The sequence below is a fragment of the Gopherus flavomarginatus genome, chromosome 7 (genome assembly GCF_025201925.1).
Source record: "Gopherus flavomarginatus isolate rGopFla2 chromosome 7, rGopFla2.mat.asm, whole genome shotgun sequence".
Lineage (NCBI taxonomy): Eukaryota > Metazoa > Chordata > Testudines > Testudinidae > Gopherus > Gopherus flavomarginatus.
The window spans coordinates 113,737,731-113,756,662 of NC_066623.1; the positions used below are offsets into that span (position 1 = coordinate 113,737,731).

The 18,932-nt window shown below is 50.1% G+C and overlaps 1 protein-coding gene across 4 annotated transcripts in view; it reads left to right on the forward strand.

Moving 5' to 3' along the window:
- The first annotated feature begins 10,794 nt into the window (after positions 1-10,794).
- Positions 10,795-18,932, forward strand: part of EIF2B3 (eukaryotic translation initiation factor 2B subunit gamma) — a 133,880-nt gene continuing 125,742 nt past the window's right edge. For 2 of the 4 annotated variants that reach the window (XR_007775353.1, XM_050961180.1), the window contains exons 1-3: positions 10,795-10,910; positions 11,798-11,960; positions 14,013-14,152. Coding sequence is in view for 3 of the 4 variants with exons in the window: in XM_050961180.1 (XP_050817137.1) it covers positions 11,813-11,960; positions 14,013-14,152 (288 nt within the window). In the remaining variant the exon portion in view is untranslated. Of the gene's footprint in view, positions 10,911-11,196; positions 11,332-11,797; positions 11,961-14,012; positions 14,153-18,932 lie in introns of those variants that run through there. The other 2 variants (XM_050961181.1, XM_050961182.1) reach the window with 2 other exon arrangements.

Sequence of the window (18,932 nt, forward strand, 5' to 3'; positions counted from 1 at the left end):
CTGCCCCACCCTGCCCCATATCTTCTGCCAGGTATCGCCCCATCCCGGGGGAGCCCCCTCCTGTAGCCCTGGCTGTGACTGAGTTATTAGCGCTGCCCCCCCTCAGGGGCAGTGGGCCCAGCTGAGGCAGGAGAAGGCAAGATGGGTGCGCAGGGGGGCAGCAGGGAGGGGATGTTTTGCTCTGCTCTGGGGCATGGCCGGGTCAGGCTGGCACCAGTGGGGCAGCTTGGGGGTCGGATGGAGGGCTGGAGGGGGTGGGAGTGGAGAACTGCCAGCCCCCTGGATAGAGCGGAGGTTGGTCGGGGTTATGGTGCAGCACAAGGAGGGTTAAAGAGAAGGACACGGGGAGGATGCTGGGAGGGTGGGTGTGTGCCTGCCCTGCTCCCCAGCACTGTTAGCTCCCAGGGACAGGGGCCCTGCTCGGACCACACACAGACCTGCGGCTGCTCTGGTCCCCCAGGGAGATCAAAGTCCGGCCGGGTCAGGCCTGGCCTGCAGCTGATGGAGGAGGGAGGGAGGCAGAGCATGAGGGGAGACCCAGCCCTGGGGGCATGGGGAACCAGCGCCGCAGCCAACCTGTGCGAGTGGCAGAGTGCAGCTGGGCTGCAGAAATGCAGCCATGAGGTCAGGAAGGGGGATGGTCCCTGCCAGCCCAAACCAGTACCCCGTGGTGTGGCCAGAGAGCCAGCACTGCAGGCAGCACGGCTGGAGGGTTCTGGGGTACAGCCCTGGTGCTGAGCGGGGTCAGGCCTGTGGGTTTTTCTGATCTATGAAAGGCCACGGCTTCCCCAGCAACACCAGATGGGTCAGCATCCTAAACGCACTAGAGCCAGCCCTGTGCTCACCAACAACTCAACACCCACCCCCACGCTCACCAAGAGCCCAAGAAGCCCCCTGCCCCTGTGTTCATCCACAACCCCTGCCCCCTACAGTCACCAGCAGCCAGACAACAGCACCCACACCTGAGCTCATCAAGAGCCCACCAACCTCTGCTCCTGTGCTCACCAACAACACCCGCTCCCTACGATCACCAACAGCCCTACGATCACCTGCCCCTGTGCTCACCAACAGCTTGACATCGTCTGCCCCTGCGCTGACCAACAGCCCAAAAACCTCTGCCCCTGTGCTCACCAACAACATCCACTCCCTACGATCACCAACAGCTCGACAACACCTGCCCCCATGCTCACCAACAGCCTGACATCATCTGCCCCTGCGCTGACCAACAGCCCAACAACCTCTGCCCCTGTGCTCACCAACAACACCCACTCCCTATGATCACCAACAGCCCGATGACAACACCTGCCCCCGTGCTCACCAACAGCCTGACATCATCTGCCCCTGCGCTGACCAACAGCCCAAAAACCTCTGCCCCTGTGCTCACCACCAACACCCACTCCCTATGATCACCAACGGCCCGATGACAACACTTGCCCCCGTGCTCACCAACAGCCTGACATCATCTGCCCCTGCGCTGACCAACAGCCCAAAAACCTCTGCCCCTGTGCTCACCAACAACATCCACTCCCTACGATCACCAACAGCTCGACAACAACACCTGCCCCCATGCTCACCAACAGCCTGACATCATCTGCCCCTGCGCTGACCAACAGCCCAAAAACCTCTGCCTCTGTGCTCACCACCAACACCCACTCCCTATGATCACCAACGGCCTGACAACATCATCAGCCCCTGCGCTCACCAACAGCCCACCAACAACACCCACCCCCACGCTCACCAACAGCCCAACAAAACCCCTGCCCTTGTGTTCATCCACAACCCCTGGCCCCTACAGTCACCAGCAGCCAAACAGCGCCTGCACCTGAGCTCATCAACAGCCCAACAACAAGCTCTGCCCCCGCACTCACCAACAGCCTGACAACAACACCCGCCCTGTGTTCACCAAAAACTGAACACCTGCCCCAGCACTAACCAACACGCAGCCCATTGCACACTCACCAACAGCCTGACAACAACCAGACCCAGCGGGCTCACCAACAAACCAGCCGTAACACCCTTCCCATGCTCACCAACAACCTGACAACACCCAGGCTCTGCACTCACCAGCAGCCCTACAGTAACAACCCATTCCCCCACCCCCCCCACCAATAACCCAAGAAGAACAACCTGTCCGTCCCCCCGTGCACCCCCACCTCACTCACACGCAGCCCCATGTGCTCGGTGGTGAGTTGCGACCCTGGACCACCCAGAGCCAGCAGCTGCTTGTGGGGGCTGGAGGAGACGCTGCCTTGATGGCACAGCCCACGGGCTCTGTGCCCCGTCTGGACCGGTCAGTAACCAGGGCGTTGCAAGCATAGTCTGGAGCCACCTGCTGTGCTCTCTGGCACCCCCTTCAGGACGAGGGGCGAACCACCTGCCGCAGTACGGTGACGAGCTGCCTAGTGTGTACCTGGTGCACGTGGCCTCTACTGGGAGGAGCTGGAACTGTTCAGCAGCATGTCAGAGACTTGAGGGACATGGGCTGGGGGCCCCAGGCCTTTGCTGGTCCTAAATCCTACGCCAGCCAGGGTTTCCTAGACACACAGGTGCATTGCATGTGCCTTCTCATTAGCGTGTGTGTGTAGGCGTATGGTCAATCTCCTTTGAACTTCACCGCCTTTGTGTCCTCAGATGACGGGCACTTCCAGCTCGATCAATCCAGCTGCTACACACACGGTCCCAGCACACGGGGCTTTTCCCTGCCACGGTCCCACTGTACGTCAGATATTGCAGTACAGCTGAACCCCCAGCCCATATCAGCTCTCCTTTTGCACCAGGCGCTGGACAAACCCAGAGCGAGAGAGATTCCCTGCCTGAAAAGCTCTGACAAGGAAGGCAGAGGGTGGGAAGGAAACTGAGGCCTGGAGAGAGGGGGAAGGGATTTGCCCCAGGTGACCCAAGTCTACTGCCCTCTCTACCAGTTTGCACTGCTTGATTTAACACCATCTCACTCGCTACAGAGCTGTCCGGTTTGAAGGTGTATGCACCAGGGGGCAGAGTAAAGGTGAAACTGTCCTTTACTTTTTGCCAGTCCCACTGCTGTGGAGGGGATGCTAGCCCCAGTGCTGTGCAAATGCCTGGGCTTCCCCACATGGCATTCTCTCCTTTCTTAGCATCATCTTCTTCAAAGGAAAAAGCAACCTCCGTGTGTCCTCTTCATCTTGCTTCACCTGGGGCTATTTATTTCACACATCCACCGGCTTCCTGCCAAGGCCGCCTCTTTGGCTGAGTTGCAGGTAGCGTGGGGTTCCCCAACCCCCATGACAAGATGTGTGATTTCCTCAGACAGCGGGAATGGTCACGAGACGTAACGGCCAACGGTCGCAGATGCGGCGACCTGGGACTTCCTCTCTCCTCCCGAACTACCCCCGTCCTCGCACTTTCAATTTGACACAACTTTCTGGTTTTGCAGTCTTGTTGCCGTGTGTTGCGTCAGAGCGGCCGTGCCCAGCCCCAGAGCAAGCTGCGTAAGGCCCGTCTGATTTCCAAGCCTGGTTTGATGTTAATTACGTTTTTCATGTGACTCCAACAAGAACCTGCGCTGCTCCCCAAGTGGGAGATTCATAAAGAAATTGGTGGCTGGAGACAGGGCCTAGCAAGATTGATGGGAGGCGTGATCATGGTTCCGCGCCCCAGTGCCCGTCGTGGCATGTCAGAGCCTCGCCCCGGTTCGGGGATGGCTGGTAGACGGGGCAGCGGGTTTCACGTGCCAGGCGTGGGTATCAGGCCCCCCAGTAATCAGCGAGAGAGCTGCCATTCTTCGGATTTCACACAAACAACAACAACCCCCCTCCCCTCGCGTCTCACTGGGCCCCTTTGTATGCGGGTGGCCGCTGAGGGGATGATTTATGGCAGCTAAGAACCAGGGTGTCTGAGGGCAGGCCTCAACCAGCCAGGTGACTCATCTGCGCCGAGCTGCATTTCCCCCACAGCCATCCTGGGGGAGGTCGGGCAGGAGTGAGACGGTTATTAACAAAACCTTGGGAATGAATCTTTTCCCTCTGTCTGCCTCCCGCCCTCTGCACGCCCAGAGCACCCCCCTTCAGCCAAAGTGCAGGTGCGCCGGTGACAAACAGCCAGCACCCTTCATTGGCTGCTCCTTGGCTGGATGGGCCACCTGGGCCCTGCTTGGAACTGAGGGGGCTCAGCTAGTGCCTCGAACGGCTCCAGCCAGCTAAGCTCTCAAAGCATTAACAGAGAGATCTGAGCCAATAGCGCGGGGACCCACACAGCAGTGTATGTCCACATCCTCCTTCCATTTAAAAACACCCACACTGAGTGTCCATCCCTTTGACCTCAGTGTAACCAATGTAGCGATGCCTGCCTGAGGCCGCGGGCACCCTCTGGGAGCAGAGCCAAGGGGAGAGCCTGTGGGGGGAATGAGCTCCCGGGTCCTAGCCCTAGAGGAAGGGTCAATCCCAGAGGCATTGTGGGGACTGTGTAGACTTGGCTGCTGGTTACAGGGTCCCTGGGCTGGAACCCAGGGCAGAGGGCAGGCCTGGGGCCCCTGCCAGCCACTCAGAAGGCTGGGCTCCCTTCTCCAGCTGCTCATTCTCCTTTGCTCTTTACCAGCCCCCTTTTCCCTAGAACACCACAAGCGGATGTCTGAGCGGCAGGGCCGATAATTAATGGCACCCAAACAAACCAGCAGCTAATAGCAGAGGTGCAGGGGGTGAGGGTGGGGTTTCCTGGCTACATTGGAAGTTGTTTCCCCTCAGAGAAAAAAGGCATGTTGGTGAGAGGAGAAACCCCCATTGATCCTACCGCAGCCCCTAATGAGGAGGATGGGGGTCGGCAGGGGGATTAGCCCATTGTAGACAGGCCTCTCGCTCTCCCATACACTCAGTTGGTGAGTTAATGGGCACAAAGGACTCTCTGGGTCAGGAGAACGGCAGCACGGGCTGGGACCACCCTCTCCTCTGACGTGGCTGGGGTTCCCCCGGCCTCCTGATGGTGGGTGCTGTCCTGGGGGCAGGGATGGAATCAGGGGCCCAATGCTGCTTTGGAGATGGGTGTGCAGAGAAATGCCTAGGTTAGCTCCCTGAGTGAAACAAAACTGACAGGCGAGCTCTGTGTGGCGATAAAATGGAAACAGGGAGTTGGCACATCCTGCCCCAGCTTGCTAAAAAAGACATTCAAATTGCAAACAAATGTAGGGGGGGCTCCAGTGCTAACAAGCTCTCCATCCAGGGCTTTCAACTGGCACTGAACTGTTTACTGACGTGAGAGGCCAGGAAACCTCAGCTAATTCCATGGACCCCCAGAGATAACACAGCATCTACTTTCTCCTGCGCTGAACAGGAGTGTTGTTTTTTTTTTCTCCATGAAAAGTTTTGATTTAAAAAATGTTTTGTTGAAAATTTCTATCTTAAGTTTGACTTTCTGGTGAAAACTAAAAAGCCTGTAAATATCTGTATTTGGAAATGCTGCTGCAGTGCATCATGGGAGCTATAGTTTGAGTGCCTCATTTTCCTGTTCTCCTCCATAGGTTGGTCTCCTTGGTTGGACTCAATCTCCCATGGTGCACCATGGACTTCCCTATGGTAAAGTATGCCAGTTGCATCCTGGGAGTCCATGGCCATTATGCATCGTGGGAGATGTAGTTTGGCTGGGAAGCCTGGCCCAGGCAAGAGAAAGGAGACAAGGGGAAACTGGACTATGATTAATTCCATGAGGCTCCATAGCAGCCTAGCCAAACGGAAGTATTGCAGGCTTTGGGCCATGCTACTGCCAAATGTTTGGGCTTTAATACATTGAAATTTCCTGCAGAAAGCAGGCGCTTTGCAGGAAACATTTCATTTTGTCAAATGACCAATTTTATACTGAAAACCAGTTTTGTGGCTTGTCTGATTCCCCATCGGGGCTTGTTTTACCTCTATCTTTTGCAGGGCCGCCCAGAGGGGGGGGCAAGAGGGGCAATTTGCCCCAGGCCCCGGGCTCCACAGGGGCCCCCATGAGAGTTTTTCGGGGCCCCTGGAGCGGGGTCCTTCACTTGCTCCAGGGGGCCCGGAAAACTCTTGCGGGGCCAGGCCCCAGAGCTTCTTCCGCTCCCGGTCTTTGCCGGCGGGGGGGTCCTTCTGCTCCAGGGGGGAGGACCCCTCGCCAGCGAATTACTGCCGAAGCGGGACCTGCCGCTGAAGTGCCACCCGGTCTTCGGTGGTAATTCAGCGGTGGGGGGCCCTTCCGTTCCGGGACCCGCCGCCGAAGTGCCCCGAAGACCCGCGGCAGTGGTCCCCTGCCACCGAATTACCACCGAAGAGCGGGCTGCACTTCGGCGGCAGGTCCCGCTTCGGCGGTAATTCGCCGTGAGAGGGCCCCCGCCACGGGTCTTCGGGGCACTTCGGCGGCAGGTCCCAGAATGGAAGGGGCCCCCGCTGCCGAACAGGGCCGGCTCTAGATTTTCGCCGCACGGGGGGCGCCCTGCCGCTTGCCGGTCCCGCGGCTCCAGTGGACTTCCCGCAGGCATGGCTGCGGATGCTCCACCGGAGCCACAGGACCAGCGGACCCTCCGCAGGCACGCCTGCGGGAGGTCCACCGGAGCCGCCTGCCGCCGATGGCCCCAGGCCCCCAGAATCCTCTGGGCGGCCCTGATCTTTTGTTTGCTAAGAGCCCTCTGTGCTAGCCACTGCTGTCTGACTAGCATGGTGTGAGTCCTGTGCATGCAATACCTACCTGGGCACTAGAGGGTGCTGAGTGACTGAGTCAGGGAGCAGGGAAGACGGTAGAGGGCAAGGAGCTCTTATGAGCTTGCATGGGTGAAGAATCCAGCCTGATCCTGCTGGGTGCTCGCTTGCTTCAGCTTGAATTCAACACCCTGGAGCAAGCAGCACACCTGGTATGGTGTATCTCCACAGTGTACTCAGCAGGCTGGTGTGACTGTGCAGTGCTGCCCTCTGCTGGATGGAATCAGATCTGCTTCCCTGTGTGACCCAGGCCCTGCACTGCTAATAGAGATTCCCCTTCAGTTGAAGTGGTCGAGGCTTTTGCAGCAGGGAGCTCTGAGTTCTTGCTGTGAAGTCCTGAGTGCAGCCATGGAGGTGGAGTTTACCAGCGAAGCCAGCTTGCGGCCCTGGGAGTGCTCTGCTGGCTGGTGTTTCAGTCAAGGAAGATCATGTTGCACCCTGGCCGGAGAGGCCTTATCCACTCATCAGTTGCTTACAAGGGGCTTTGAGCGAGTCGCTTATCAAGATGGGCGTTGGCTCCTTTGGCTCTGCGCTCAGCCCTCTGATGAGATGTGTCCCAGTGCATTATCGGCAAGGGTGGCTCGGGATGGGAATGCAGCACCCCATGGTGACTTTGGGTATGGCTACATTTGGAATTTCAAAGCGCTGCCCCGGCAGCGCTGCGGGAGTGCTGCCGCGGCAGCGCTTTGAAGTGTGAGTGTAGTCAGAGCGGCAGCGCTGGGAGAGAGCTCTCCCAGCGCTGCATGTAAACCACATCCCTTACGAGTGTAGCGTGCAGCGCTGGGAGCCGTGCTCCCAGCGCTGCTGCCCTGATTACACTGACGCTTTACAGCGCTGTATCTTGCAGCGCTCAGGGGGGTGTTTTTTCACACCCCAGTTGCAGCGCTGTAAAGTGTGAGTGTAGCCAAGGCCTTTGTCCTAACATGAAACTGCTCCCAGCTGCCTGGCCACAGAGTGCCCTGCAAAGCGGCTGAGCATATATTCCCCCACTGGTTCCCCATACCTACTGCTGCTGGCTCAGCCCACGGAGCCTTACGCATTAGTATTGCACAGCAGCAGTGTGATCATTCTGCTTTGTTCTGGGCCAGGCAGCCTGTGCACTCCCATCAAGTCTTGCCCCTGGAACTGGGTCTAATCCTGCTGCCCTTTGGGAAGCAGGGCAGTCCAGGTTCAGGCACTGGTCCGGGACTTAGGAGACCTGGGTTCCAGGCCTGACTCTGCTGGTGACCTGCTTTCCCAGAGTCCAGTGGGCTGTCACTCCCCATGGAGGATCCAGGGATCTTGTGTCTGCTCAGAGGCAATGCACGAGCACCAGGCAGTGCATGGGAGACCTGGGATCCAATTCTAGCGTCTTGCCCTCCATGGCTGGGAGAGAAGGACCAATTCTCCTCTCATGTGGGAAATGCCCCGACTCAGGGTCAGGGGCTTCTGCCGCTGGCCAGGCCCCGGTCAGAGCAGAGCAGCTGCTTGTGCCTGCAGCCCCGGGGCTGCTCAGCTCTAGGACGCGCTGCCGTATTTTCACGCTGACTCCTGTGCACCAGCTTGCATTTTGCTCTCCAGAATTTAACTTGGGTTTGGTTGTATAAGCAGCTCCCTTCTCTGAGCAGCGCCAGAGGCCAAAGTGCTGCCATTTAGGTCATCGAAAGGGGAAAATGAAATAAAAGCAAAACGCATTCTAAGCTGATCTTAACCCTTTCAGTGCCCTTACAAACTTAGATGCTTCTCACCACAGGCTGGCTGGTGGCTCTTCAGCCAGGCTCTCCCCTTTGATCAGCGCTTCAGTCACTTGGTGTGGTTTCTGTAGAGACTGAAGAGAGGAAGAGCATGGCAAATATCTCTCCCCTTTATCATGTTCCTTCTTCCCTCTTAGCTTTGCCTCCCACCCCCTTCAGAGTCAGGGGAGCATTACCTCATTGCAGTCCCAAACTGACCAAAGGAAGGGGGGTGATTCACTCAAGAGTCCAATTGATCCTTTCATTGCTGCCTAGGCCAGCATCCTTTGTTCCTGTGAGGCTGGTCTGGGTTTGTCCCATACATGCCCTGATGAGGTGTGAACTGCCTCTCTACTCTTGGAGAGTTTTTGCCTGGGCTTATTTATTTTAAGCCATGAAGACACATATTCAGCCTCATAACTATATATATTAAATTATAACCTGTAACATTACTATAACACTGTAACAACAATTACTATAACATCACTATAACAACCATGCTCATGAGCCTTCTGAAGACACCCAACATGACAAACTTTGCACTGGATACCACACAATCAAGGGGATGAACATGAGGGTGTACGATGTTCCCCCGAGGTACAGAGTGTCACAAGTAGATATGTTATATAATCTAGTGTATAATGTGGAATTTTATGGCCATAACTACTAGGCAACGAATCAGAGGAGGGGGTGATGATAAAAGTAAGGTGTCCTCTTGGGTATAAAAAGAGTGTGCTGAGATAAAGCCTTTGCCTTTATATATAGCCTTTGTTTGGCCTGTTACTCCCAACTGATCCCTGGGGAGTGGCATTCTGTACCTATGCTGAAATAAACCTGTTCCTTGGATTCGAATTTGGAGCCAGCAGGGGTTTCTGGCTGCTACAGCAAGCAGTGGTTGTCTGCTTTGCTAAGTTCAGAAGGTAACCTGTGGGCTTAGTTGGTGGTCCTGAGATATCCTTCCAAGCATCAGTGAGGTCTCTGACTGGCTGCAACAATGCCTCTTCTGGGAGAAATTAAGACAGTTATAATAATTTTAGCTGTTGTCAGGAAACTCTGGCTCTTTCCCAGAACCCTACTGGATTGGACTTGAAAATATTATTCATCTGTGCAAATAGTTTCTATTGATCCAGCAGTGCAGATGCTTCTTAAATGGAGTGCCTTGGAAGGAAAGTCGGGTTCAAATGCCAGGAAAGAGGTCTGGGGTCCATATTCAGCGGTTTAGCTCAAATTGGAAACAGAGCCCTGTCTGATCACAAAATATTTCCAATACCACATGCAACTTATCAAATAGGAATTTGGAAATAACAAAAATAACAGCAGTTGGGGAGTAGGGTTACCAGATTGTAAATATTAATAAGTGGGAGGGGGTGGGTCCTAATAGCCCCAAATATCAGAACTGTCCTTATAAAATCAGGTGTTTACCAGACAATAGGTGCCCCGTGGAACAAACCCTGAGCGTGATGAATGGTGCTTGGAGCAAAGACTAAAGTTCAGTAAATGAGGATGTTAACAAGGCTTGTTCAGTGTTTCCTGACAAACTCGATCATAACATTTATGGGGTGGGGGGAATATTCTCCACTCTGAGAAATACACACATGGTGCTGTTGAGGTAACAATGCCGCCAGCACGTTTTGACCATGTGCTTTTGTCTATCATGGTATTTGGTGGTTTCTTAAAGCCCCAGTGTCTGGAATTGTGTGAGAATCTCAACTTCCATTTAAAATGCAGGCAAGCCTCTAGCCCTCCTGTGTGGGCAGAAAAGCTACAAAATGGGAGCCACGTGTGACCCTAAAGCTCAGGAACCAGCAGGCAAAGAAAGAACCCCCAAATCTCCTGATGGCTAGGCCGATCTCAGGATCACCTATGGCCTGACTGCTGAGGTTTGAATGCGTGGGCTGCGCATGCTGCTTCTGACACTGTAGGAAACGGAGCCGGCAAGGAAGCCCCCCCACTTGACTGGAAATGGGGTCCCCTTCACCCAGGCATGGCCCCTCCCTGCAGTATCGGGCTGCTGTTAGCCAGCCGAGTATCTCTGCAGGGGGATCCCACCCCAAGAGCCACAGCTGCCTTAAAGCCCCCCTCCATTGCAGCATGTGCGTCCCTGCCCAACCACTGCAGGGGACTGGCTCGATGAGCCCCTTCTGCCCCCAGCCAGGGAGCTACCCCTGCTGCTCCCCCCCTCTGCACTCCAGGGCCTCCTCCCTCTCTAGGCCTGCACCCTGCAGCAGGCTCCTGGGGAGCGATGACTCTGTGCTCCTCCCCTTCCCCGCAGCTTGCTGCTGGGGGATCGATGACTCTGTGCTCCTCCTCTGTCCTTGCTGCCTTCTCTCCTGGGGGATCTATAGCTCGGCGCTCCTCACTTCCATCTTCCCTCCCGTAGTTTCCGGCCACTTATCGATTCTCTCGGCGCTCGTTGGTAACCGCAGCGCAGGCGCAGTAGCTGCCGGTGCCGCCATTGCTGTCCTGTCAGGGCGAGGATCCCGGGAGGGAGAAGCCGGTAGAAGCGGCACCTGAGGTAACGGCGGGGCGGGGCAGAGGAGCCGCTTTTCTCCGGCCGACAGACCCGGGCTAATCCCCTGCCAGGGGGTCGGGCAGGGCCGGGCCCCCCTCGCTGCGGGGGGAGGGAGGGCGGTGGCCGGGCCGGGCCGGGCCGGGCCGGCGGGGGGTCGCGTGCAGGTATCACCCCTGCACAGGACCAGCTCTGCTCGTGCTGCAAGGGGCCGGGCCCGGCCTGGGGACGGGGGTGTAACAGTTGATTGCCGGTGACCCCAACACTGTGAGAATTGCCCCGGGGGCCTGTGTTGGGGGTGCCGAGTGCCCCGTTGCAGGGTCGAGCTGCCCTGACAGGAGGTGGCACTTCTGACACAGGCAATGCCTGGTAGCTGATAAACACAGTGGCTGGAGCGGCCGGGAATGGCATCTCTGCGGCACGCCAGGTGCTCAGATTCTGTGCTGTTGGGATAGCATCAGAGGATGGGCTGTCAGTCCGTCCAGTGCTGCTGGGCCGCTGTTAGGGGGTGACGCTGCTGTGGATCTCTGCATGTCGTAGCAGCCCTGCTTCTTTACATAATATGCTCATGCCAGGCAGAAACTGGTATTTTGAATTCTTGAACACATACAGGCCTAAACCGTTCTTGACTCTCCATACGCTGAAGATCTCAGCATTTGTTGGTATTTGAGGTTTCATTACATGTTTGTGTGTTGTTTAATTTGTTAATGTTCAAGCATCAGAAAACTATTGTCTGAAATCTGCTAAGAAAGAATGGCTGATTTGGTACTGGGGAATGAATAGTTTCCCCAAGTGGGGGACTTTGAACTGAAATGTTCTGGTATCATTTGGGTGATTATGAGGAGGGGTTGAAAGTTTTATTCTATGGTGCTAAAAACACCCTATGTTTGCAGTTGCAGTTTGTAAAGATGGAGTTTCAAGCAGTGGTGATGGCGGCAGGTGGGGGATCCCGAATGATGGACCTAACTTCCAGCATCCCTAAGCCCCTCCTGCCAGTAGGCAACAAACCTTTAATCTGGTACCCATTAAATTTGTTAGAGCGAAGCGGATTTGAAGGTGAGAGATTTTCAGTTGCTAACCCATAGGTTAACTTATCCATTTTGCTGTCAGTGTAGGGTAGTTCTCTGCATGACACACAGGCTTGGCAGAAATTCAGTGGTTTTTTTCCTAACTTATAATTTTCATGGATAATATGGATGTTTATTTGTAACGATAATTTAGATTTTATTTTAATGTTTACAGTTCTGTAAAATTATGTGTTTTAAACTGTAATTTTCATTTAAATTTAAACAGTTGTGAGAAATTATTGGGGGCCAGACAATAATTACTTAATGACAGTAGACATTGTTTCAAAAAGTTAAAGCTTTATAACTGTTAAAAAACAAATTATCAACATCACATGTCAAAATATACAAAGTAAATATCTTAACTCAACTCGTATAAGTTCTCAAGCAGCATTTGTCTTACTTTGCCTAGCTTGCTGTAAATGTCTTTTATTGTCAATGGAAAAGTGTTTTGTCAAGTTGTGTATGGTGGAATTGACTCGAATCCTTCCAAGCCAAATAATACAGTATTTATTCTGGCTTTAACTCTTCTACCTTCAGGTGTGCAAAACAATGGGATTTCCATCCCATCCCTTTGGAGGCTGTTCTATAGCCAAACAAGAAGTTTCTCCTCATATTCAGCCTACATTTTCCTTTTCTTAATTTTATCCATTATTCCAAATTATATCCTTTGTAACACCCTAAATAATTCCTCTTCCTGCTTCGTGGAAACCATTCATACACTTGTAAATTGTCCTTATCTCTGTTTTTTCCACAGTTCGTTTTTTAGATTATTTTTCTCCATCTGTATTAGTTCATATTTTTCCAATGTTAATATTTTAAAATTACTTAATAGTTTCATAGATTTAAAGGCCAGAAGGGGCCAGTTAGATCTAGTCCGACCATAGAATTTCATATAGTTACCCATACATTGAGCCCCAACATCTTGTACTTGACCAAAGCATTGCTTCTAAAAAGGCATTCAGTCTTGATTTTAAGACATCCAGAGATGGAGAAGCACTACTTCTCTTGGTAATTTGCTCCAGTAGTTAGTCACCCTCACTATTAAAAAAAAAATGTGACTAATTTCTAATTTGTATTTTTCTGGCTTCAACTTCCAGCCATTTGTTCTTGTTCTGCCTTTTTCCACTGCATTAAAGAGCCTGTTAGTACCTGTTATTTTCTTCCCAGGAAAGTACTTATACACTGTAATCAAGTCGTTTCTCAATCTTTTTGGCGAGATAAAGAGATTTAGCTCCTTAAGTCTCTCACTGTAAGCCATTTTCTCCATCTCTCAGATACTTTTGTGGCTCTTTTCTGCACTATCTCCAGTTTTTCAATATCCTTTTTAAAATGTGGACAACAGAATGGTACACAATATTCTAGCATCTTTCTCACCAGTGCTGTAGATAGAGGTAAAATCACCACTCTATTCCTCCTCATTACTCCCCTGTTTATACATCAAAGGGTTGCATTAGCCCGTTTTGCCACAGCATTGCCTTGGGAGCTCTGTTGAGTTGTTTATCGGCTATGACCCCTAAATCCTTTCCAGAGTCATCGCTTTCCAGGATACAGTTCCCCAGTCTGTCAGTATGGCCTGCATTGTATGTTCCTAGTTGTATGCCTTTGCATTTGGCTGTAATTAAATGAATTTTATTTAGGCAGGCCCAGGTTACTGAGCAATCTAGATTGCTTTGTGTGACTGCCTTATCCTCCTCATTATTTACCACTCTGCCTATCGTTGTGTTAGCAACAAATTTTATGAGCAGTGATTTTGTCTCTTATAATAAAAAAAAATGTACAAGAGGTTACTTTCATGTCTGTCAAAAATGTAGTTCTGTGAAATTTATTAATCTGTGAAATTAATTATTATTATTAATCTGGAACTAGTTTTTTTGGATTTGAAGAACTCTGCTAAAGGGCTAAATCCATTCATAAAGCACAGTGGAAGTTGGAGAAAGTTTGAAAATGTGTGTGTGTGTATCCTGTGCGTTGGATAGATGAATACATTAATATTTGTTGCCTTGTTGTTTTCCCCTCACCCTTCTCTTCTTTTCTACTACAGAGGTCATTGTGGTTACAACCAAAGAAGTCCAGAAGCTACTAAACCTAGACACAAAGATGAAATTAGATATAGTGTGTATCCCTGATGATGCAGACATGGGTACTGCAGACTCACTAAGGCATGTTCATCAGAAAATTAAGGTACAACTCTTTTACCTTGGCTAAAGGATGTCTCCTTTAAGATTTTTCTTTCACATGTGAATTAAAATTTTAGCAGTTCTTTAGGAATTCTACTGTGTAATGATATGACTATCTCCATTGTGTGCCATACAACGCGCAGAACAACAGGGCTATGATTTTGGTTGGGGCCTATAATACAAATAGGCATGCAAATGAATTAACTTAAAACTACAGTAGTAAGGAAGTTCTGAGATAGGTTCAGAATTGTCTGTTATGTCTACTTATTTCAGTACGTATAATCTATTTGGAGCTCTCTCCAATACCTAGGCATACTGTGTAGGTTAGGGAAAGAATTTCTGCCTTAATATTGAATTTGGTTTTGTGGATTGAAGTCAAATGCTTAATGTTCTAACTTGTTTGGTTGTTTTTCTCTCTCTCTCTCTCTCTCTCTCCCTCTCCTTTCCCTCCCACCCCCGTTTCTTTAACTCCCTTGTCAACTCATGGCATTAAATGCTCTTTTTGTTTCCAATAGAATGCCAATGGCCAGTTAAGATTTCAAGTATCTTTTTTTTCCCTCTTCAGATATGGTATTGGAAAAAAGAAACCCAAGTATAAGCAGAGACTTTTCCTTTCTAGGTGCAGAACCCACAAAGACAAGATGAGACTCTTAGGGTATATTTACACAGCAAAGAAAAACTTGCGGCTGGCCCATGCCAGCTGGCTCGGGCTGTGGGGCTATTTCATTGCTATGTAGACCGTGAGGTCTGAGAGCCTGCGTTTTAGCCCAATCCTGGAAATCTACACACACATGCTGCTTCCCCGCCCCCCCTGCAACCTGTCATGGGCCAACCAGGAGTTTTTCTTTGCTGTGTAGACGTACTCTACAGGGCAAACCTACGTTCTGGATACACATAATGGGAGTAATTTGGGAAAGGTGATTTGTAGGATGAGTATACAGAACAAAATAACTCCAGTGGGCAGAGCTGTGGTACAAAGAGCACTGAAGTGCAAGTCACAGTTTGGAGCTGTTTGGGTGATATTCTGACCCACGTGTGTGAATGCAGTAATGAAGCAGGACTACTGCTCTATTAGTTGTATTGGCTGGCTGGGTCTATCCCTACATCCCTCTTTTTGGCCATTCTTGCACCTCTCTTTTGGAGACTTAGGGAGACAGCAGTGAAGAGGGTAAAGGGTAAGGAGAGACATGGAAAAGGACATACTGCTTCGTGGAAGTATATTTTGCAAAGAGACTAAAGACGGCCCGGAGAGGAATTGAGGGTGAGAGTTGAAATCAGTGTGAGGCTTTGCTGTAGTAAAGGTTTGCAGTATGTGAATGTATTGGCAGTCACCTGCAGTTCCTTCTGCTCCCCATGTTTGTTTGCCCAGCAAAGATGGAAATAGTGCCCTCTCATTGCAAATAATTTGACACTGAATTCTTGAGCAGATTGCTGCATGGTGTGTATTTTGGAGCCATTCCACTGGTTAATGCATACAATTGGTATACCTCTTACGGGGTACGTCATCTCCTGTCTGGAATAGGTGAGAGAACTGCACAGTCGAGGAAGCTGAACATTTGCCGAGTCTGTCTAGTAGAGCTCGGGCATAACAGGAGAGGACCTGGTTGGAGAATCTGAAGTTTCCGTGCTGAAACAGTTGATGCTTGTGGCAGCAGTTTGCTGGCAGCCTTATCACAGGCACTGCCAAAAACTGGTGAGAAGTCTGTACTGGTTGTTGACATATTTATTTGTCCCAATTTGAGTTAATTACCCCCAACAGAAGAACAAGTCTATTTAACACACTAAAAATGAGGTAACACTCTAGACAATTTGTCTGTATTTAGTGCAGGTGAGGGAGAGTAAAGCCAAGATTATACAACACAGTGAGAAATAACCCCCAAGCCAGTTCAACACATGAGTGCAAACCTCAGTAAGTTATGAATAGGTATTAGACCACTGGAAATCATGAAATACACATGAACTAGCTGTTCTGTATGTTCTTCTATGCAGGGATGTCACGCTGTTATGACCCCTTGTCTCAGCACACTGCAATATAGTGGAAGCTCAGCTATTTCAACCATAGTTAAAGTAAACAGTTTGGTTCTGCAAAGGCTAGATGAGTCTGCCAAGATTTGACTTCAGAAACTTTGTACCCTGATATCAGAAGAGCTCAGGTCTGCAGAGCCTGTAAGTGCTGTAGGAAAAAGACTTTCTCCTTTCTCATACTTACCTGGCCTCTATCACTGTGGTATTTGAGTGCCTCACGATCTTGAATGCATTTGTTCTCACAACAGCCCTGTGAAGTATGATCATCCCCATTTCACACATGAGGAACTGAAGTGCAAAGAGACACTAAATGACCTGCCCAAGGTCACAGAGGAATTGAACCTGTCTCCCTAGCCCTAACCACTGGACCATCTTTCCTCTATCCATTGTTACAGTATCAGCCTTGATTATTCAAACACAAGACAAACTCTCACAGCTGAGAGCAGCAAGCAGCTGGTTCCACTCGTTTCAGGCTCTGTCCCCCATTTATTGAAATGAATGAGGGCAAAGCAAACTTGTGCACAATTTCCTCAGTCTCCATTTCACCTCTGCCTTTGCACCCTCTGCCTTTATCTGTCAGGCATGTCTGCTTTGAGAGTTGACTCAGAATGTTGGTGTTTATGCTGGATTGGAACATCGGTCTAGCCAGTAAGCTCTACCACTCAGCCAACATCTCGTGTTTCATAATGATTCAATCACCAGCCCTCATGATGTGCATCTTGTCAATACAGTAAATTCTTCCTGCGACAGCCCTTCCTTAGTAAGGCTCTTATCCTTAAACATCTGTATTTGGGAGTTAATGGACAATGCTGATAACTTAATCCCATGAGTTCTAGGCTTAGAGTTCCTAGGTAAAGACATCTGGATCTGTCCTTTCTTTGCCTAAATTAGCTCCTTCAGAACACAGGCCACACAATCTCACCCATCCACTTCTATAACAAACCCCTAACCTACATCTGAGTTATTGAAGTCCTCAAATTGTGGTTTGAAAACCTCAAGCTGCAGAGAATCCTCCAGCAAGTGACCAGTGCCCCATGCTGCAGAGGAAGGCGAAAAACCTCCAGGGCCTCTGCCAATCTGCCCTGGAGGAAAATTCCTTCCCGAGCCCAAATATGGCAGTCAGTCACACCCTGAGCATGTGGGCAAGACTCATCAGCCAGCACCCAGGAAAGAATTCTCTGTAGTAACTCAGATCCCATCCCATCACAGACCACTGGGCATATTTACCTGCTGATAATCAAAGATCAGTTGCCAAAATTAGGCTACCCCATCAGCCCATCCCCTCCATAAACTTATCAAGCTTAGTCTTAAAGCCAGATATGTCTTTCGCCCCCACTACTCCCCTTGGAAGGCTGTTACAGAACTTCAGTCCTCTAATAGTTAGAAACCTTCATCTAATTTCAAGTCTAAACTTCCTAGTGTCCAGTTTATATCCATTTGTTCTTGTGTCCACATTGGTACTAAGCTTAAATAATTCCTCTCTTGCCCTAATATTTATCCCTCTGATATATTTATGAAGAGCAATCATATCCCCCCTCAACCTTCTTCTATGAGTCTATAATTAATTCCTTTTCAAGACCTTCTGTGGTGTTTAACACTGGTATTTGAACCCCTGACAACCAGTAACAGGTTTAACTTCACAACACTCGTGTGAAGTAGGGGAGTGGTATTGCCACTTTGCAGGTGGAGAACCGAGGCACAGAAAAATGAACTCAAGTGCCCAACATCACACAGGCAGTCTGTGGCAGAGCGGATAATTGAACCCCAATCTCTAAAATCCTAGACCAATGCCTTCACCACAAGATTCTCCTCCCTCTCTTCCATGTGTGAGATGCCAGCTTGTTCAAGGTGGATAACTACAATACACAAGATCAGAGATTACTGCTGAAGTTGCTTTTTTGTTGGAAACTACTGAAATGCTGTACCAAATAGAGCTGCAAGCCCTCAAGACACAATGGTTTAATGAGCACTTAAAAGTGGAGCAAAAGTAAAACTTGGTTTAGCGGGAGTCTGACTTTCTGTCTAAATTTGTATAAGTAATTGAAGAATCATTTCTGAGCCCATGCAGTAGAATCTGCTACAAATAATTTGAACTTCAAACTCTAATTGGGATTGTTAATGCTGACATTAATTAAATGCAAAACATTGATGTTAATGTAACATTAAGATCACACATTTCAAATCACGAGGTTATGAAATACAAAAGTTAAGCTGGCTAGGTTGCACATATGCAGTGCTGCTATTCTTGTATTTCTTAAGCCTTCCTTGTAAAGTTGTAAAGGGACACTTAAGGATTTTATTTCTGTCTGAAAACTTTGTACTGATTGTTACAATTAACATCTAACAACCCAGTCCTTCATGGCTGCCATGTAGTGTACCCTGTGCAGAACGTGGCTGAATTCAACAGGGTTGTGTGTAGGTCTAGGGGTGATGCCTGCAAGGAGCAGTTTGCATGACTGGGGTTTTAAGATGTCAAATATTTCAAGTATACTGAAAAAATATAAAATTTTGTCCGTGTGTTTGGTCAATTTCATTGCTGTCTGTATATAATCAGTTTCCTTGATATGTATGTATCTTTCACACAGCAACAGTGCAGTGAGAAATTTTTTTTGTAAAATAAAGTGTGATTATAAAACTAAAAAGTCCAAAAGAGGGCTCGGGCAGTTATCATATCAGAAACTAATTTTAACTCAGGTTTCAGAAAATTGACTAGATTTCAAGTTGATGGTATTTTTATAGTGTATTAAACAGTATATTTA